This window comes from Prinia subflava, chromosome 2 (genome assembly GCF_021018805.1).
Source record: "Prinia subflava isolate CZ2003 ecotype Zambia chromosome 2, Cam_Psub_1.2, whole genome shotgun sequence".
In the NCBI taxonomy this organism is placed as follows: Eukaryota; Metazoa; Chordata; class Aves; order Passeriformes; family Cisticolidae; genus Prinia; species Prinia subflava.
Window position 1 is genome coordinate 91,693,456 of NC_086248.1, and position 22,445 is coordinate 91,715,900.

At 42.5% G+C, this 22,445-nt stretch overlaps 1 protein-coding gene across 1 annotated transcript in view; it reads left to right on the plus strand.

Moving 5' to 3' along the window:
* The first annotated feature begins 4,565 nt into the window (after positions 1-4,565).
* The window catches only part of LOC134547788 (opsin-5-like), a 28,249-nt gene continuing 10,369 nt past the window's right edge, over positions 4,566-22,445 (plus strand). Inside the window, exons 1-2 of the mRNA XM_063391908.1 lie at positions 4,566-4,686; positions 13,210-13,415. Coding sequence (XP_063247978.1) covers positions 4,566-4,686; positions 13,210-13,415 — 327 coding nt within the window. The remainder of the gene's footprint in view (positions 4,687-13,209; positions 13,416-22,445) is intronic.

Here is a 22,445-nt window from a genome sequence, read left to right on the forward strand (position 1 = left end):
GGCAAATAGGGAGGATTCAAAGGCTGTTGCGCATTTTAGCAGCACAAAAGAAGGTAATGCTGCTGCAGAGTATTATATATATATATATATATATATATATATATAGGTTTTGCCTACTGCTGCAGAGACCACTGGCTACTTTGGTATGTTTGTAAAATGGGCTTTATTGCCCTGTTGTGTCCTAATCCTGTCATTTAATCTCCCTTTATTCAGGCGTCCTGAGATGTCAGTGGTTTCAGGGGCTTTCCTCGCTCCTTTGCCTGGGGCAGCAGCTTCGCTGAGCACTCAGGTGCAGCCCCGAGTGGGGATGCAGCAGTGGGGATGCAGCAGGGGGGATTCAGCAGGGGGGATGCAGCAGGGGGGATGCAGCAGTGGGGATGCAGCAGTGGGATGCAGCAGTGGGGATGCAGCAGTGGGGATGCAGCAGTGGGGATGCAGCAGGGGGGATGCAGCAGTGGGGATGCAGCAGGGGGGATTCAGCAGGGGGGATGCAGCAGGGGGGATGCAGCAGTGGGGATGCAGCAGTGGGATGCAGCAGTGGGGATGCAGCAGTGGGGATGCAGCAGTGGGGATGCAGCAGGGGGGATGCAGCAGTGGGATGCAGCAGTGGGGATGCACCTGGCGGGGCTGTGCGGGGCCGGTGCTGTGGTCCCCCCGAGGGGCTGTGGGGGGCACTTGGCGGCAGGACTGAGGTGCCCTGGGCTGCTCCCAGCCAGGGCTCGCTCCGGAGTTCTGGCCCTGCACAGGTGGGCCTGTCCCTGCTGTCCCTGCTGTCCCTGCTGGCCCTGCTGGCCCTGCTGGCCCTGCTGGCCCTGCTGTCCCTGCTGGTCCTGCTGTCCCCCCAGTCCCTGCTGGCCCTGCAGGTGCAGGTCACCGTGGGGAGGGGTGGCTGAGCGCGGGGCAGCAGAGCGGCCGCAGAGGAGGGGCCACAGTGTCCCTTTGTCCCCATTGTTTGCGTCCCTTCTGCGGACCCACCATGCAGTTCCTACGGATTTAGGAGAGGGGTGCTTTAGCATTCTTTTATATCCAAGTCCATTTTTATATGCCTTCCTACAGTCCCAGCTGTGTCAAACGCAGTAATTTCTCTGTACCACCACAGCGTTTTAGTTTTCAGGTCCTGTTCTAGAACTGCCCACAGCATATGCTGCTGTAATCCTTTCAAAGCACTTTGTGAAGATAGTGAAGGCACTCGGGGATAATCCCTGTGAAGCCACTAAACTGGTCACCACCAAAGCACTGAGAGACATGAAACTGGGCTCCTGTAATCTGCAGAGGGAGCCTTTCTCTTGCTTGGAAGCGTGGTGACCTGCAGACCCATCAAACAATCCACATCAGCATGCAAAGGCTCTTCTCTTCACTGGAGGATGGAAGAGGAGGAAGGAGAAAACTGCAAGTCAGTCAAGGTATTAATCACTCTCAGTGTGGAAGACCGGGGTGGGGGGAAAACAATCATCCAAAAAAAAAAAAAAAAAAAAAAAAAAAAAAAAAAAAAACAAAAAAAAAAAAAAAACAAAAAAAAAAAAAAAAAAAAAACCACCACCTTAATCATGGAGAGCAGTTTATTCAAATTTTTTTTCCTTAAATACCAAGAAATTCTTTTTTTCTCTCTTTCTTCCTTCTCATTATTATTACAAGGGATAAGGTTTGGCAGAAGACTTTCTTATTAAAATGTAAAATTGAGGTCCATGGGGCTGTGGTATTTCTATTAAGCCAGAAGAAATTCACAACTGGGAAAAAAAATCAAAATTCAGGTTCAGGAAATCAGGGCAAATAATGCAACTTGCCTTTTATTTTGGCAAAAAGGCATAATTATCATTGTTACTTATTACCATTTAAAGTGCTTGTGCCTGAAGAGGTCACATTTATGTAAATAATAGAGTTTCTTTGCATGAAAAACCTTCTCTATTGGTTGTCCCTCTCCCTATTTAATCAAAGTAGGGAGAACTAGCACTAGTGTGACAACAGATGCCAAACTCAGCCTTGGAAGTCCAAGCCAGATGCCATGGAAACTGCTTGTGCACAAAGGGAAGTGTTAGCAAGCTTGCTCTGCCACCTCAGCCCTGCCTGTGGTGTAGCAGATCAATACCCCCTATCCCTGCCATGAGTGTGGATTCCTGCAAGGTGGGAAACAACCCCCGGTGCTGGGATACCAGGTCCTGGCTGTGCAGCAGGAGAGATCTCCACAGTGTGAGGCTGTGCCTCATTGCAGGGGGAAGCTCTTGGGGAGCTTTTCTCCTTCCTCTCACTATGCTGAGGAGTCTTGCCCAGGGGCCTTGGACTTGTCCCACAAAAGGGCTGCTGTTTCTTTTCCAGCAAGAGAGTAGAGGGGGCATGGACCAGGTTTCTACCCAATGTAAAGTGTTACTCTTTTGCACATCTTTCTCTTGGTAGTTGATAAAATAGATTCTGACAAAAACGTAAGCATTCATGGACAGAGATTTTGTGATGGATTCTGTGCTGAGGACCTCCTCCCTGACCCACGTTCCTTGTCCTGAAAATAAGTGATATTGCTGTGCTTTGCTGTGGGCCTTCCTGAGCACTTTTGAGTGTCCTTGGGCACTGCCTCCAGCAAGGCCTCTATCCCTGCCCTCCATCTGAACAGCGATCCGACCCACTGGCAGCGGATAACCAGCTGGAGATGGCTGCTGCAGCTCATTGCTGGGAATGTGTGACTGTGCACGTGTTCCCTGGGAAAGCTGATGCACATCCAGGCTTTGCTGGGGGCCCAGGGCACCTAAATGGCAACCTCAGAGAGCAGCACCACAGCAGAGAAAAGGCCACGTGTGCCGGGCACGCCAGGCAGCCTTGTGAGGGATGTGTGCATGGTCAAGAGATGCCTGAAATTAGGTGGGATGGGAATATTGGGGCTGACCTGAAACTGTTGCACAGCACAGCAGTGAAGGCCTTGGGCCTAAAGAGCACTGCTAGGGCCATTTTTAGTCACTGAACTGGTAAGTCCTGGTCACTCCACCACAGTCTGCCAAGCAGTGAGCTTTAGGAGGCTTGTCAGGGTTCAACAACAGCTGTCTACTGGTAGGTCTCATAAGGAGGCAGAAGATGGCCTGTGGCAAGTGGCTGGGAAAATCAGGGCAGGGCACTCGGCTGCAGAAGTCTGATCTTTAGGAGCTGCCAGACCCATCCTGCAGACTTTAGAGAAAGAGAGAGCAGGAGTCCAGTGCCTGGTACAAGAGCGAGAGGCTGGGGACAAGTCAAGCCTGCAACCCTTGCAAGGCACTTTGCTGAAGCAAGAGTGTGGGTCACTGTCCTCACCTTTAGCAAGGGGTGAGAGGCTTCTCTCTTTCATGACAACACGGCTGTGTCTCTCTCCTCACTGCAAAGGACTGCTCTCTCCTTTCATTCTTGCCACATTGCCATTATTCCCCTCCCATGTGGTGAGGCTTCCATAACAAACACAGGGAAAGCTTGACAGTCTGCTCCAGGAAGGACAAGTTCAGCCTCTGGACAGGGGACGTTCACAGTGAGGAGCAGGGGACAGGGGACATTCACAGTGAGGAGCAGGGGACAGGGGACATTCACAGTGAGTTCTGTTTCCTTCAGCTGCTTCCACCACTGGGCCCAGTTTGCTGCCCAGGGTGAGAAGGGACAAGCTAGCGCAAGACAGGCACAGGGATTTCAGTGCAGTAAGAACGTGTTGCTCACCAGGAAACTTTGCTGCTCCAGATGGATTAATTTAGACTCAAATTTTCTAATTATGACTACAACTTGACTGGTAAGAGAGGCCATATCTTAACTACAATCATTGATACCTCAGAAAAGACTAAAAGTATTCCTGGTTGACTCAAATCCCATGCACTTCAACAAAACAAGATCTCATTTTTTAACAGCAGGGGATAAATCCCACATCATACTTGGAGCTTACTCCAAGACTGCAGGGTACATAGCAATCTAAAAATACGATCCAAAGTACTTACATTTTTTTTCAACCTGTACTGGAAATTACCTTACCTTCTTTTTAAATTAACAACTGTCCTGCTGGTGAAGTAAGTTAATAGATTATTTTTTCTGCTATGTTAAAGTCATATTCTCAGGTGGTGACACCTCCCTGTTTTTTTCTCACTGTGCCATTTTTTAATTTGTGTGAGATTTTTAATGAATTTCATTTGAACTAGAATTCCACTCATCTTCAGTGGAGAAAAAAAGATGAAAGTACAGCTAGGTAAGCAACATATCAGTATGGTGTGGGTGTGCCTGTGAGCCTGTAGCTTACGTTGTGTCATCTTATTTTAAGGGAAGTTGTTTCTTTTGTCAGATACACTCTCTTCATTAGAGATTTTTGCACATAGCAGTAATGAGGATACAAGGAAATCTGCTGTCTTTCGCTGGCCACAGGTTCACTGGCTGTATTAATAGATAGGATTAGTGAAGAAGAATAGGTCAGAAGGCTGCAAAGCTCCTGTCCCTCCAGATTTCCTTCTTTAGATCATTAGTCTTCTTGAGAGCTCCCTTGAATACAGCGAGCAGAAACTGAGGAAAAGGCTGGAACCATTTTATTCACCAGGACATTCTGGGGAAGGGGAATTTCTGGGTCAGAAGCTCCACTGAAAATGTCTGTCCAGTTTTCTGCACAGGCACCCTGGAGGAACAACAACATCAGTTTTCTGACCAGAGAGGCAGCTGTAACAGAGCAAGGAGAGACTATCATAGGTTTCTACCTGTTGGCTTTAGGTAGGTATTTGGCTTGGGTGTGAAAGGAAACTCTTAAATAGATGTTGTTATCAAATTCAAAGGGATTCATTTGGGTTTTATCCCTAATGGAACAGAATGGTAGAAAATGTAACTTTTCTTTTCAGCAATTGCAAGATCAGAGAGGTACAGCTTGCTTTTGTTAAAAAGAGATTTATAATCAATGCAGAAACCTTGAGGAAAAATAAATAATCAAGCCTGTAAACTTTCAACTAATGTTCATTATGCTTAATATGTGGGAAGATAAAAGAAGTACCTTATCAGAAGTACGTGATAATTCTGTGTCTTCTTGTGTTTTAGCAGCACTAAATAAGTGTTCCCTGATTTTCGGAGTTGTGGCTGTTGACAGTCAGTTGGCATCCTACAATTATCTTCTGGAGAGACACAAAATATGTTTTGTGGTTCTTAACTCTAATTGTTTGTATTGTTCTTGCTTTAAATGCTGGATGTATATAGAAATTGACTTCTTCAAATAAGATCTAAGAAAGATATAGGTACTGCAACCTTTTCCTGTGTTAGTCACAATACCAGTGGCTAAAAGTGTTTCTTTTAGATTTGCTGGAAGACAGCTATTGCAAGTGTCTAACAGGGATTTGAAAATGGCACTCAGTATAAATGCACTCTGATACCACTTTTTGTAATTTTGTTTTGTTTGTTGAAATATTATCTATTTTGGGCAGACTTATTGCCTAACACAAGGAAATTTCATGAAATTTCAAAGAGTGCAAGCATGCTAGGTAATAAAAAATTTCAACCACAGAACCTCACAGAAAAATAGAAGAAATTTTAACTTTTATTATATCTGTTCTTATAAAGAGCATGTACAAAAATGTTTCTGATTTTAAATGATTGGCCTAACAGATTTTTTTTTATTCTAAACTTATTACATATTTCAATTAACTTATTAGCCCTCTGCTTACACTTGACAAAGGCTTGAGGAAGTTAAAATGTTAAATGCTAACTATTTTATTATGTTTACATTAATTACATTTTCTTATATTTTCTTAATTATAAATTACATTTTCTTACTTTTATGTATAGGAGTTAGGGAAAGTTGTACTTAGAACAAAAATAGAGATTCTAGTAGAAATATGTATGGCTTCTATCTTAGGAGAGTGATTGTAAGGTAAATCAGAGGTATTCCAATTTATCCCCACTCTGTTCACATGTGTGTATCCCCTTGTGAATGGCTGGGAAATGTCTGCACCATCAGCTAAAGAATTAAGCAGTTGCACTTAAGACTAGAAAGAACATCTTAGGTCAGCAAGGCCAGGCCCCTGCTGAGACAATGTATAATCTCATTTACACAGCTATTATGCTCCCTCACATAGCTGGCTAGGGGGTTTCTGGTGTTGTTATCACTCTTCCAATTGAAAGCATGTTCCTGATTTTGTTTCTCTGTTGGATAGGAGCCTTCACTGAAATTCTTAGCTAAAATGATCACAACAACTTTATATGATTTTTGGTTACTCCTTTTAATTGAAATAATTTTTTTGCCTGCAAAGGATATCCTATGGCAAATCTGTGTTCCTGAAGGAACAATCATACCTTGAAGTCAACCTCTGTATTCCTATATTAAGTAATTGAGGGAATTTTATTTTATTGATTAGTTTATTGGGAGGAAGAGGGTAATTATATTTATTTATATCTTGTCCCCTGTCATCTCAGCAGCTTTATAGCCAGGACTGAATATAACATCCAAGCAAGGTCTTGCCATCACTATTCACATTCATATTTACATTCTATCAACTCTACTGATCCCTCCCAGTATTGCCTTTGCATCACACTGGTAGTTCAAACTTCTTCCTTCAATCAACCAGCAGAGATGTTCTCCTCTGCTGCTTCCTGGCAGTGATCTCACATCTAGCAAATATCTAGGTGCTTGAGCCTTTAGGCTATTGGGGTTTGATTTCTTCAGATCCTTTAGCCAAGCTTCCAAGTGCTTTGCATGTCATAGTTACTGTTATTGAAACTTACCTCAAGAGTCAAAACTCGAGTTCCTTTTCTTGCAGAGTATGTACAATCAGAAGAAGCACTACACCAAGTAAAGTGTAGTTAGATCTGCTTAAAATTGATGGATGTATGTATACCTTTTGGAAATTATAACTTTTGAAAAAATCTGTTAGTCATACATAAATCAGGAAAGTCCTAGTTTCTTTTCTCCTCAAAGGTCTAGTGTCCACTTCTTCAAGCACTAGCCACAGCAATTTATAGTTATTAGTTTTATGTACACCGATAACTCATTCTATCCAGGGAGCTGTGATGTGGCAGAACAAGTTCTCTGTCATACAGACACCCTCTTGCCCTTCTGGGAGCAGAGAAAAAAGGCCAGTCCATGCACTAATTCCTGTACGTCTGGTGCTTTAGGGGTCTGTCAAGACAATCTACACTGGCAGGAGTCTATGGACCCTTCCTCACACAAAGCCCCTAAGATGTTCATATTTGATACTCTTGGGCTTTTGATGCCTTGGAAAATGGCCTCAGTGATTACATTTCTGTAGCTACTAAATATTTTCTTCTCTTTTGAATCTAAGTGTGGCAGTGCAGCTTCTTGCAAATTCTGATGTACTTTTCCAAAACCAAAGAGAGGTGTGTGATAGGTATTAGCATTTATCCAGAAGATGGGGTTCCTCTGAACCTCCAAACCATCACAGCATAAAGTCCTAAAAACCTGACTGCATTTTGCCAAGCCTTCCCAGAGTCACACATCTTGACAGAGGACATGAATATCCAAGAACCATGACTGGACACCTTTTGCTGAGACGAGACCCTTGTGTGTCCCCTTGTGGAAATTCTCACAAGTCACAGCACAGCTGTCATTTGTGACAGACAGGACACTGATGCCCGGGTCATACATGGTGCAGCAGCCAGGCAGTTTTGGATCCAGATGAGGGCTCCTCAGCCCCCTGTGTGGAAGCCAGAGCGCAGCGGTGTCGCACGCTGGCATCACGAGCAAACCAGTCGGAAGTGCCTGGTGCATTTTGCAAATGCTGATGGACTGCACTGCTTCTTGACACCCAAGCCACTGTTCCATCACTCTCCTTGCTAAAACTTTGGCCAGGGGACCAGCAATGTGGGGGGAAGGCGCAGTGCCCATCCAACAGCAGTGATCCATTCTTAGAGGAACTATCTGCAAGGGGTAGCAACCGCGGTGTTACCCTGCGCCAGGTCACCTGTGCCAGCATCCTCTTTCTGAGGGCAGCACTCTGCTCCCATCCTTCCCTTCCCTGAGCTCAGACAGGTGAAAGCTCATCCTGCTGCTGGGATTACATCTGACCCCTTTTTGCCTACGCCATAAGTGGTGAAGTACTGTGGAAAATCCTTGTCCAGTTTAAATGATGAGGTACAATTTAAAAGCACTGCCCACTGCTGCTGACTGCTGGACATGGGGGGGGGGGGGGGAAATATAAAGCATTTTTTGCTTAATAATTATTAACTGGAATTCTTAAATTGAGTTTTTTTCTGCATTTACACACAATCGATTCTCTGTTCATTTCCCCCAGTTTCACATTTAGCTGGGCTTGTTAAAGTAAATACGATGCATAAAAGGAAATTTTAAGTCAATAGGAGAGAGTATTTATTAAAGAACTAATTCTGACTTTTTCTGAGTGCTTCCTTCAGAAAGGCATGCTGAGTGCACTACCACAAGATCCAAACATGCCTTTAAAAGGCACTCACTTCTGAATGGTAACAGTAAACTGTCACTTGACAAGTGACAGAATGAGTGTTATTCTGGGATTTTGTTTGACAGATAAATCTGAGAAGGTGGGAAAGGAAACAAGCTATTCACAGAACATTCATCCCCAAAATTATTGCATTTGTTGAACAAATAATCTGTCCATGCTTTGTCAAGTCTAAAACAAGATGACTCTTCTCCTTCCTGCCAGAACTGGCAATATGCCCTGGACAGGATATTGTGTGTATAATTGGCAGCAAAGACTGAAAACAGAGTAGGGTCACTTCACAGTTGCAATAGTTCATGACAGCTTTGTAAATTGTCTGGATTTTATCACTGTTTTAATTAAAGTTTTCTGGGTGGAAAACCTCTTGCATCAAGCCTCTTCAGATAGGCATTTATGCATTTGTATATGTAGTTGTGTAAGTAACTGGTTTCATTCATACCTGCTCTGCATTAAGGTGCTTAATCCAATTTCTGTCCCAGAAAGGGTTATTTGCTGAGGAAGGAGCCTAGTTTGTCTTGTGATGCTGAGTCTCACCTTTTGCACTCATTTCTTGAATTCTTCCTCTTAAGGTTTCATATTTTAAACTGCATGTGGCTGAGTTGTAACACCCATTTTTCTATTTCAGTCTTGCCAAGTTTTGCAAGTAGAGGCCATGCAACAATGTCTAATAAGAACAAGTCTAAATAGAAAGCATAATAACCTATTTTGGCTGGGCACAGGTGAAATAATTTATTGGAAATGTGGATGACCAGCTCAGAGCCATCAATTCACTTGTGCCAAATTTAGTTCTTCAGAAACACTGTTAACAATGAAACTGCATGCATCCTCAAGTGCCTATTGCTTGTTCAAAGACCATCTCAGGTACAGGAGAGAAAAATAGGGCATGTCTGAATGCACAAGCTTGCGTGATTTGACAGAAATATTTGTAAAATTATAATGTATTTTTTCTATATCCTTACAGTTCTCAGTGTTCTCAGTTGCTTTCAGCAGAAGGATTTTCAGCCTCCTTAGTCACTCTTTCTGGCTACTTTTCTGGTGCTTTCTTTGCAGGGGCTGGTGGACATCACACTGACATAGGAGTTTGTGAATAGCTGAAGGGCTGCCAAGCAAGCTGACTTTCACCAGCTTGCTTGGCAGCTTTTCTGTAGCTCCCCAAGAAATCACGGATAACAGCACCAGACTCCCTTGTGGAGTGCTTTTGACATCTGTGGATTAAAATGCTCTCTTAGGGAGTTATTCCAGGAGAAGGATTACCACTGAATTATACAGGGGTGATACAACATTTTTAATACTGCTGTCTGTCCTATTCCTCCTATCTCACCGTGTTTGCAAAACTACTTCAGTATTTACATATTACCTGTGTATTTTGCCACATCAGAACATCCAGCACCTCTCTGATGAACAACTCATGTCAGACTGTGCTTATGGGAAAGATGTGGTCATCCCTTTCTGAGTCTTATGCCAGGTGGCAGTGCTCAGTTTCTACCTAGCTGCTCTTTCTTTCTCTCTCACCACATTTTGACCTCAGTTGAAATCTGTCTTTTTCACCAGGATTACCTTTGTATGCTGGGTTTGGATTTTGGGGTTGGTTTGGGATTTTTTCTGCATATTCTTTGGAGGGAATATTAGGCACATCTTGCAAAAAATGAAACAGGTTCCCTCAGTTGTTTCTTTTCTATCTTCTGTTTTACTGAGATAACACCTGGTAACGTGGAGGCACTTCAAAGTTCAGAGGTTTCTTTTCTAGGCTCTTGATCTACCTCTGATGTCCCCTGAGGCATGCACCACCTGCAGCTGAGGAGATTTCTGCCCTCAGTGATAATGTCAGAGCTATTGCTCTGCTTGCCTTACATTTTCAGCCTTCTTCCCTGTTATACTGTCAGGGCTTGGGGGAGGAAGGGAGAGGAGTTGTTTGGTTTGAGGCGTTCTTTTGATTGAGGTGATTTTCTGGTTTGGGGTGGCCTGTTTGGGGTTTTTTAAGTCACTCAATACAGGCAGCAACCCAGACTAGCACATGTATCTGATGGCACATAGATCCAGTGTCTCATAGTCACTAGTCTAAGTGACAGCACTTTTATGTGACCACTGATTTTGTTACTGCATAGTTTTCTTCCTTTTTTTTTTTTTTTTTTTAATCTAAATTAATATGATGTACTACCCAGACAGACCATTTTAGGGACTGCATATGCCAGTGCAGGCTCTTCACTCCTTTGTTTAAAAGGACTGTGCCTACCTGCACAAATCATACTTGCTCTGTAACCTTACCTCTCTCAATGCTTCCTTCATCTCCAACCTCATTTTGTGAATGTAACTCCCCAAAATTATCACAAGTACTATGTCTCTCTCACCTCTCATTGTTCTAAAATGTGCAGTGTTGTCTGATGTGATGTTTTGCTCAAGTTCTTCCTTAAGACACTTCAGCTGAAAGCTGCCTTACCCCCCAGGCTAGGGGCAATTTGCTCTCTGTGTTCCCAGGAAGGGCAGGTGTGAGGGTAGCCCTCCTATCCATTACACTGCACTGGCAAAATCCTGCTATTTACAAAGGAAGTGCCATTTTATTTTGTCTGCCATTTTAGCACTATGTCTTAATGTGGACAGGGAAAAATATTTCATACCTACTGCCTTGATCTTACCTTGCAGAGGAAAGAACCAACATACACAAACAACACAACTCCCATGTTTGCATTGCAGGCTATCCTCATTCATTCCCAAAGCTTTCCTCCCCCAGTGCCCTGCTCTGCCTATTTATAATACCTAGGCTCAAACAAAAGTCAGAAAACCCCTGAGTTAAAGTGCATGCAGTTGTTCAAAACCAGACTTGATTAAGAAACATTGTCACCTAGTGGCCAGAACAAGATATATTTATTATAGCTGATCCTGTAACAAGGATACATACATATAGAATGTATGTGTGTGCCTCCGTGTATCACTGCACCCGTGACTGTTTCTGGTCAATACCATATGCTGACATCCCAGCTCTTCCCAGCTGAAATACTCTTCAGTAAACCATGTGCATTTACTACACAAGGCAGAGCAGCAGTGGCAAAATACACAGATTTGCAGCTTGGCAATGCTGCAAAGATAAACTATTAGAAGTAAATTGCTCCACAGAAGAACCAGTTCATAGAGCCATACAGAGACTGTCCCATCAACTACCTCCCTCCCCCTCCAAAGCACGCAGAGCACCTCACCAGGAGATATCTGCCCAATGTCTTTCTTTACAGAACAAGTACCTTGCTCTTTGGCATTTCAGCTCCTGAGACTCCCACATGGCCTGGAGATTGAGAGGCAATTTCCTCCCCTCCCTTCCTAGCCACAGTAGCCTGGCAGTGAAGTGCTGGATTCTTGGCACTGAAGTGCCCGAAGGAAGGCAGCTGCCCTCTTGCTACAACATTAAACCCATCAGCCATCTTTCGTTGCACAGGCTCCTTTGAATATCCAGAGATGCTGTGCAGAGCCACATCTTGTCAATCACAATCATGTCACATCCCTCTTTATTGTGTTTGTTCTTTTGCTGTGTCGATATACAGCAGCCTTACTCTGAGGTATCTACTGCTGGTGCCTGGGCAGAGGGCTGTGGGTCTGCTCTTTTCTCCCTCACCTGGTGATGTTGTAACGTGGCATAAGCCAGCAGGTGTTGCATTCCTTATCCTGTCATAGGCAGCAGACACTCTAAAGCGGTCATGTCTTGTTCTGCCTTCCCAAGGTGAAGTGAGGCCACCAATGCCACAAGTGGCAGAGCTGGTTTGTGGATAGGAGCAGGAGCCAGCAGGGAGCCAGGAGCTGCCTGACAGCTGCTCAGCCCTCCACCCCCCCAGCCAGCTAAGCCACATGTTCAGCACTGAACCTGACACTTGTCAGTATGCTTTCAAAAAGCCATTTATCTCTACACTTCAAATTCAAATGTAATTTCAAAAAGTGGGATGCAAGCTACCAGGGTCTTGCACTGATGGGCAGAGCAATAGCTACGGACATTTGGAAATGGTTCTCTAGGTCTCTCCAGCAGAATAAGTGACTTTCACCAGCTTTACACTTATCTCCCTTGTGTTTTGCTCACATATTTAGACACATACAGGTCAGGCAACTCTGTTCCTAGAGAGTAAGAGAGAATGCAACTTTCTGTAAAAATTTAAATAGAGGGGACTTTGAAGTTCTATTCCAAACATTGTCTTCATATGGATTATCATGTGCATTACTGAAAAATATTCCCATCTGGCACAGACTTTGCTGCAAGGTTCTAGATTGTTCTAAGAGAGGAAACCTAGTTGTATTAGCTGCACTTTTCTAAGGAGAACTGATAAAGCAGCTCTCTGGCTACATGCCTGAGTTTTCTGTATACACTATTGTATATGAGGAACTTAAACAGCAGCAGACTTTGGCAGATTGTTAGTAGTCTCTGCTCTACTCTACCAGTCTTCCTTCCTGTTTTCCCCTGGTGTGACACTTATGAGTTTCATCATCCACTTAAGGAAAAAACTTTAGTGAAAAAATCCACTTTAGGCCCTTAAATGGTGCATCTTCGGTAGGTATAGCAGGAGCTCTTTGTGCTTGTTCTGTTTTATTGCTACACTCACTCACTTGCTCCTGCTTCTGAAATGTACCCAGCCGCACAAAGGTTTCATGCATAGTTTTCCAGTGGATAATCTAGTTTAATGTGCTTCTAATGGAACAAAAGGGATTTTTAGAAGATATATCATGCATTTACATACTCAGCAGCTTCTTTCTTCATTCGCTTTTTTGATTTCATAGAGTCATAGAATGTACTGAGTTAGAAGGGACCTTAAAGCTCATCAAGTTCCATTTATTTAATTTTTTTTTCCAGGTTGGTTGTCTTGGTTTGGAAACAGCATTGTGATTTTTGTCCTGTATAAGCAGAGACATCTTCTGCAGCCCACCGACTACCTCACATTTAACCTGGCAGTGTCAGATGCCAGCATCTCTGTGTTTGGCTATTCACGGGGCATCATTGAAATCTTCAATGTCTTCAGAGATGATGGATTCATTATCACGTCAATATGGACTTGCCAGGTAAGACTGGATTACACTTAATTAGACAAAAGGGATGTAGCTATTTCTGTGGGTGTGCTGTATATAAATAACCAGACAGCACCCAAAGCATGAAAGCAGGTAGTCACTAACCTTTCAAAAGGACAGTGTTCTCTTTTGTTACACCTAAAATTCTATGCAGTTGATCAGTGCTTCACCAAATTTCAGTGGGTTTTTTTCCTGTGCATTTACAATAGTTCTTACTAATTTGGGATTTTTTACTTCATGCCAGAGATCACACTCATGTTGGAAAATCAAGGTATAGGCTATGCTTGTCTTCAGGACACCTGAAGCCAACTTGGTTGCTGCTTTAAGCCAAATGTTAAAGTGCCAATGTTGATTCCTGTTTGACAAGGTGTGTAGGGCAAAGCCTCCACGCAGCATTTGGGCATAGTCATACATTTTAGCATGCTAATTTTTGCACTAACTCAGTTGTAACTCTTCAGTCAGATTCCTAAATTCTTGGTTGATTCATAGCCTGTGGTAGAAGAGTGATTCAACTTTATGGCACAGTCATCCCTCATCTTGGAGGGAGCTTTTTGTTGGAGTACTCGGAAAAAGTTATTATTGTTAGTTCTGAAACATACCTGTGTGGACAGATTATAAATGCACCCCATGGACAGAGAGGCACAAAGCTGGCTCCCTGGTGCTTTCAGCAACCTCTGTGAGAAAGATTATACTCTGTTTCATCAAGGAATCAAAAATCTGAAAATGACAGTATAGCCTACGGCAAGGTGTAAGAAAGATCATGATGAAGGAAAAGGGAAAGAGAAATAATCCTCTTTTCTTGGAGGCTTGGTTTTTTTGGTTTTTTAAAGGAGGAAGTTGAGCTATTGTGCAACATAGATGAAAGAACATTTACAGGTCATCTCCTCTCCATTTCAATAAAAAGGTTCAGTTTATGCAGAGAGAAAGACTTCCTGTAGGAGACTGATTAACCTAGGAGCTGTAGCTTGATCTAAAAAATTATTTTTTTACTGTTTAAAATGTATCTCTATAGTCATTTGGCAAAAAAGGATTTATCAAAATGAAGCTAATTATTTCCTCAGTAAAATCACATTCTTTCTCTAATGAGATCACCTATAGTTGCAATCTAAGGTCTGTTGAGCAGAACCTTTGAAATTTTTTATTAATGGAAAACTTAAAAGTCATCAGATAATTAAGCATATACCTGAAAACTGTAAAATTCACATCCATACTGGGAATTAAACAGATGCATGTTTTCCTCCTCTTTCAAGGAAGGATGGAGCTAGGACTGGGAAAGGAAAGATAAAATCTGCATCTCCAGGTTCAGTTCTAGCTTTGTTGAGGATTTCCTGTATAAGACAGGGTAAGCCGCTCCATGTGCAATCCTGACCCAAGGTCAGTGGCGTAACTTAATGCTTACAATTCACAAGGTGGAAAGAGGCAGCATGAAATGACCTTTCTGCATCCCTACTCCAAGCTCTTTCCGAGCCCTGTCTGTACTGTGGCTCCTTTTTCGGGGGCTGTATAAACAGCACACAGGAACTGGCAAGGAAAGGCACACTGCACACAAGGCACACTGCAAGGAATGGCACACTGTGTCTGTGCATCTTGGTTTGTGTGGGAACTTCTGTCAGCAGCACTGCAGATTTCTTTCATGAGGCTTCTGCCTGGGAATCTCTCTTTGGCTGACTTGGAGCTACCAATATGATGATCTGACTGGGGTTTTTTTAAGATTTAGAAGTACTGGGATAGAGGGGTGCTTGAACTTTGTGAGATGGACGTATGCTTAATCTTGCTGCGCTTGAACTGCTTTTTAAAGGGGAGAAGAGCTCCATAACATTTTTAGGGTACCCAGACAGTCAGGGTGTGTTATGCAATTTGGTTTGGATCTTCTTGTTTTAAAGACTATTCATTTGTAAAATTTGGATAGCAAGCAAAGTTTCAAGGTAGTGGGATTGAAAGATTTCATGCAGGACACTAATAATGTATTGGCATTTCTTAACACTCTGATTTGCAAAACACTAAAGTTTCTGCTTTGGTAGTCCTCTGTAGGCTGTAGAGGGTGACATTAACCATTCTAAATATGAATTTGTAATGTTGTTAATACTAATTAAAAATTAATGGTAATCTGGAAAAGTCAATTTGTACTTTGAAATTAAGTTTGGATTTGTTGTGGCTTGTTGAGTAGTCAAGCTAGTTACAGCTTGTTGAGAGAATATCAGATAGGATTCCTGTTTCCATAGAGATTTTGTTCTGTCTTGGGGAACCTCAAAAGCATGTGTAAACTCTGACATTCATCTTCTGGATTTATACATTTGACAAAACAGATGACAGTGATTAAGAAATAGGTTATGGAGGTAGAGTAGCTGGATTCTAGCAAGCATATTGTACAGAAATAGGAGGAAGCTTCTGTGCATAAAAAAAGAGATGTGAAAATTTCCACATGTGTGTGGGCAGCCAGCACAAAGGTAATTCTGAAAATGTTTAATGTTGAACAGCAATAGTGTTTTGATTGCTGTAGTCTGAATTTGAAGTCTTACAAATTCCCACAGGTAGAACATGAGGAATGAGGACCTTTGTGCCATGACGGCAAAGCCCGTGCTTTCTGTCAGGACCTGCTGAAGTCGGCGTCTCTGACTCCCCTCATGCACTCAGGCCTCTCTGCAAGTAGCTGGGGTGACATTTTGCATACATGAGCATGGCTCTTTCCTTAGCATGGCCCGTGTGTTTTCCCTTACTTGGTTCATTTTGCCCAGTCCAGAGGACGGCCTTACTTGGCTTTCTGTCCTTGTCCGGTTCACTACACGTTGGCTCCTATTGATCAGTCAGCTTCTGCTGTCAGGTATGCTTAGGGAAATTTTATTTTCCCAAGCTAGCCTGTCATTTCTGTTTATGAAGAAATTCATGAGCTCACCTCACTTAATCCACCTAACTATTTTGTTTTCCTCTCACTCGGGTCTCCTTCTGTGCCCTCGGGTAACATTTTTCAACATTAAGGTTCACCATCCTTGGCTGCCCCGGTTGAAGGGAGGGGGGAAAGACAGACAAAGAGTACTTCTCTCAAAACAGCCTAGTCTTTGAAAACTCTCTGTAACAAAAGATACATCTCCAGCTACAAGGGCCATCTCACTGCATACCTGCTGAAAAGGACAGAGAGTTCTCCTGTTCTCCTCCTCTTTCTTCCTCCGTATGGAAGAGGCAACACCTTTCATTCCCATGCCAAACATTATTTTTTGAGTCTGACAGGGCTTTTCTCTCATTAATGAGGCTGCACAGTACGTCTGTATCCAAATGCTGCCTCTGCTGAATGCTCTGTACAAATACAGTGTTCCAATGGTGGCTTTTGGAATCTGCTTTCACTTTTATGCCTCTGCCCTACCTCTGTCTCATTTCTGAACTGGACAGAGGAAAGACAGTCAGTCTCTGGCACATCCATTTTTCAGTCTCTCCCAATATGATGAGTAAGTAAACTGGTTTGTACAGTAAATTTCAGGTCAGGGAATGTAACCCTGTGACCAAATGCCATCTGTTCCCCCACTGACCATATTCCTAGTGAAAAACTATCTCAAAATATATTTTTGTCTTTCACATATTTTTTATTTGTATGTTCTGCTGAACCAGAAGTTGCACTGAAACATGTAAGTAACAGTGTGCAAATGTAGAAAAATACTTGTTCTCAACAGGCAATTATGGCTTCTTCTAAAATTTATTTATCAAATGACAGAAAGTTTTTCTTGTATTTTTCAATCACGTGACAAATACAACAAAAGATGCAGACTTCTGGAGGCCTCTAAATACAGGGAAAGGATTATAACCTATCTGGAGCCCATAGGTACATTGCAGTCATGTCTGAAAACAAGAATGGGCCATGGAGTGCCTTAGAATTTGAAATCCTTCATAATCCTGGTACTTCAGTTTAAATTTGTTTCCAGTAGTTCACTTTTCTAATTTTTTAAATTATTTTTGATAATGCAGTTTGGTTATTTAAGCATTAATTTTTCAAACACCAAAAGTTTTTACTGTGAGGATCAAGAAAATTTGATCTTACCTGTTCTTACCTGTTCTTCTTGACTGTTCTTACCATGTGCTCATTTTGTTGGCATAGGCCTCTTTTAAAAAACATTTCTTATTTCTGAGTGTTTCTCTCATGTAAGATGTGTCTGGGCTGTGCACCCCAGAGCACAGGGTGGTTGTCCCCAGGTCACGGTACTGTCACAGACACAGTCCCTGTCCCTGATGTGCTGACTGATGCTGTTATCACAGATCCACTCACCTCACTGTCAACATAGGTATTCCCAGTCCATCTGGCCAGTCAGATGGTGCCAGAGCATCCCCAGCAGATCTGACTCTGCACAGAAACAACCCTTGGAGCAGCCATTAAAAAAAAACAAAAAACCAAAAGTTCCACTTTGAGGTATTAGTGAGCACCAGAGTAGCTTGTGTGACAGGATCCAGCCCTCACTGACTGTCCCTGCAGTCTGCTCTCACCATCACAAGGAGCAGCCTTCAAGGACCTGCCTTCAGCCTCACAAAGCTGCTTCATGTTGTGCAGAATAATAAAGACACTGAGGATAGCAGAAGAAAGAGAAATTATTGTTTCATCCTGTGGCTTGGTTTACTACAAAGCAGGGAGGAAATCTGGTTTTGAATCCTGCAGTGCTTCCATGCTTCACACAGCGCTTCTTTATTCCTGTCTGGCACACCCTGGACAGGAGCACATGGCAACGTGGGGGTCAGCAGTGAGCCCCACAGTGCACACAGGTATTGTTCTACTCTGTTAGCCCTGGTACACTCATGCACAGTTTGTCTGACAGCACCAGATCTGTGGAGTGTGTGCATCCCAAAAGGGCATGGTGTGACCAGGAAGTCAAAAATTATTTAGAAGCATTAGACAGTGTGTATGCATTGAGGAGTAAGTGGCCCACTGGTGTCTGGGATTTCTTGCACTCTAGCTGATTTTCCAGATTGTGGTGTTGTAGCTCATCAAGTTGCCATCCGAAATCCCAGATAAATAGGAATTCTAAGAAAAGCTAAATTATACGTGCGAAATCCCTGTTTTAACAGTGCTGCTGTTGGACAAGGAGGGTTCCCTTCCCTCCAATGGATGTCTGACATTAATGTAGGGAGCCTCTTTTGGTCTCTAGCCCCAGTATTTGTTTACTTTAGGAATAGTTGGGCAACCTCTTATGATAAATAGTCTTGGGTCTGTGTTCCAAGGCAGGGAATGTGGGTCTGAGCACCTTTAAATGGAGAAAAGTGAAGCCAGCTCTCCCACACATTCTATGGGTGTAAAGGGAGAATAGGTCAGCAATCCCTCTGCTTTTTACTGTGACACTGCCTAATTTTTGAAAGGTCTTGGACAATTAAGGGAAGGAAATGGCTGTGACTGCCAATGAATCACAGTCTTTTGTGCTGAAAAGTAAAATATGAAAAATCAAACTGAGGGTGAGATATGTCCATCACCTTGATCTCTTGGCTGCCTTAGGAGCCTCATTTGCTCACCAGTTTTGCCACCTCCAATCCAGGAGTAGAGCTCAGAGCCACAACCCTCCTCTCACCAGGCAAGTGACCAAAGCCTGCAAAACTGAGCACATTGGCCCTTGCCCTTTTTGGAGATTCAAATTCCAGCCACCACCTCTTGCTAGCACCTAAAAAAATCCAGTATTTTGGGTGTTATTAAATATCTAGAGCTCTAGCATGACATTTTTGAGAAGAAATAATGTCCACCTTTTGTAAAAATTAGATCTAAATATCTGAACCACCAAAAAGAAAATTACAACAGTAGAAAATGCTGAGAAAAGTATGATAAAAACACATGGGATCTTTTCAGAAGTTTTGGGTAAGGGTAAGGCTTTTAATCTTGAATAAATTCTTTTGTATTTTATTAATAGCATTTTCTTTCTCAGAACATGCTTTTATCTCTTTTCCTATACACAGATTGTAAAATATTGCTAAATCTTGTCTGAGGAGGAAGCAGAGGATTAATACTTTCCTCTTTTAGCAAAATCTTCTGTAAATTGTCTGATAAATCAAAAACCCTAAAGTCATTTATGTTCTTATAAACAGAGTAAATTTGGAGCACATTGATTTCTGTCCATTCAATATAAGTCATAAAGCCAACCAATTGTTTATTAAGGTAGAGTATCGACTGTCTTGACTTGGTTAATGATTTTATGTGTTTTATAAATACCCAGAAAGTGTTTGCACATTACTTTATGTGGAGTGGTGCTCCCTCACACTGTGGGGAGATGAGAGAGCAGCGGTAGCTCCACAGTCCATGTGAAGTCCAGTAATAAAAGCAATGTCAGATGGGAAGGGCCAAAATTAAACCTTGCAAGTTTTCTTTTTACTGCCTTCCCAGTACTGCTGCTGGGAAGATTACTGAGGAAAATGACAGACAGCCACTACTGCCAAATGTCTGTATGCATTGTCTGTCAGACTTGTTCCAGCTTAAATACCCATTCACATTGCTCCGTCATCCATTAATTTTTTCCCTTCTCTTTTTCTGAAACAATTTTGTATCTCAATTATGAACCCTGGAATGTATCCTCATTCTTATTTCCTTGCCTACCTGAGATTTGGATACTAAAATATAAAGTTGCAGAGGTACTAGTTGTCCCTATTTCTTTATTTCTGGTCTGCCTTCATATAATCTAGAGTGTACACATTGCAGTCAAAGAGGCAAAGGCAACTCATGTAGGCATCCGTGAGCTGAATTTTAATGAGAAAAATACTTCATCTGCAGGGAAGGGGGAAAAGAGTTCCTTTGCACAAACAGAATCATTAGCAACATAGAAGATCATTTCAGTGTAACTAATGTGACTTCAGGGAAGTTCCGCCACTTTTCATTAGTCATGAATTCTCCTTCATTTTCCTCTAAATTATTATTTCTGCAGTCAATTGTGACTAATTAGGTAAGTTATACATTTGATGATGAAAAATTATGAATGCCCAAACTATCTGTTTCCTTGTTCAACAAGTCTGATGTAGCCCCTGCTGTGACACCCAAGCACTGTGTCAAACCACACACTGCTGCCTGGATTGGGCATTTGTTGCCTGAGAGTGGTCCTGGAGAACCAGGAATTTACAAAGCCTAAGCACTGATTTCTGTACTTGCTTCTCCTCTCCTCCCAGAGGACTTTGAAATACCCTTTTCTTATTTCTCTTATGTGGAAAATAGTAGTCTTCCACATTCTTCTGTGCTGATGTTTAAGATATTAAATGTTTTCTTTCAAAAAATGCTGTCCATCACTCCTTCATCATTCAAGCTCTTCTCACCATAAGGCTGAACAAATCATGATTTTCTGACTCCTCTCTGTGCGCCACATCCTCTCACTGGCTTTTAAGCAAAATTTCGTCTGAAATTAAAATATCACTCTGATAAAATTTGTAAATATCTTATATAGTTTTATCTCACATTTACTCATCTCTATCACAAAAATATATTCCATTAAGTGAATACCCTGATAGTGCTTAGGAAGCAAATCAGGTCCTGACCTAGATCTTGTGCTGAGTAAATCAATGACAAGACAATGCTACTTGTAATGGGCTGTATATGACATGACATCCAGAACTTCCACACCACTGTCCCTGCAGAAAGGGATGACATTGCACCTGGTGGGTTTCCAGATCACTCTCTAAGGCCAAAAATAAACTGTACCTTTTATACTTCCTTCCATGCTCTCCCTGGTCTACTAGGACTTATTGGAAATGCTTGTGACTCTCCTGTTATCTTGGTACAGGATCCATGGGGGAGAAGAACACTAACCTAAGAGAAGATCTGCCAGTAGCCATGCAGCTTTTTCAGGTTTTTGGGAAAATAACATGTTCCAGTCTTGGCCATGTAAGGCCGAGCTGGTACCATCACTGACCTGCCCTGCCTTTTGCCTAGGACCTTCATGAGCAGAAGAACAAGCTCAAGTGAAGGCATTCAGCCAGCAGTCAGAGATGTCCTTGTATAAACCTGAGGGTGGCTGCGTAAGCAGATTCTTCTTGTTGGGAAGCAGCCCAGATGATTGTACTTTGGAGAATGTGGAGACAGTCTCTGGGCTGTCCTGTCAAAATCCATGAACAGTGGGACCTCTGATTCACTTGAGGTGTGTAAACCTCAATAAACATTTATTCTGAAATGGAATAGAAAATACTTTGAAAAAAAAAGCGTGATTTGAATCTGTTGTTCGTGGATCTCATTTATCTACAGGACACAAAGCCAAGCCTTGCCTTCTGTGATAATGTAAAGATGAGACAGACAGGTGACTCTTGTCTTCTTTTATCTGTGGATTTGTTTGTTTGCATTGATGGTGATGCTAACAATAAACAAATAGATTCTGAATTAACATCACTAAAGTGTAGAGGAGTTTTGGCTCAGGATCTCTGAAGAGTATTTTACAGTTTAGCACAGATGTTCCCAAAGGACAGTGCTAGATTTTCCTATCTAGTGCTTCTTAATTTCCCTCTACACTAATTCACAGAAAGACAATGGCAATTCAATATTTAACCTGAAGATGGGAATCTTTCCATTGTGTCTGGATCATCTGGTGGTATGAACTACTTGCTACCCATTTACTCTTCATGAGGGGACGTGAGAGGCACAAAGCCACGGCATCTACGCAGAGCTAGAAAGCAGGTGGTGCCAAGCATTTGGAGATGGAGTATTTGAAGTAAGATTATTATCTGATGAGGCTGTGTAAGGAAATTCTGCAAGCAATTTCTGTCTGTTCATTAAATGCCGTGACCTCAAGGGCACCCCCGCCAACAGTGGGGTTGTTGCACTCTCAGATGTGCTCCTTGAGAGGGGCAGGCACAACTAGGAGTGGAAATTGTGGCCTGAGAGGCTGCAACTACAGCAGCTAAAGGTCAGCTCAAGGTAAGTATACCTTGAAACTCAATTGATTAACCCGGTAGATGAAACTGGGTTCCCCAGGTTTACTAAAGCCAAAACTTGGCCTGCATATATTAATGGTGGCACTGAACATTCATTAACTATATAGTATAATTAGTATAATTACATGTCTGGAGACATAATACTATAGTCTAAATTACTGC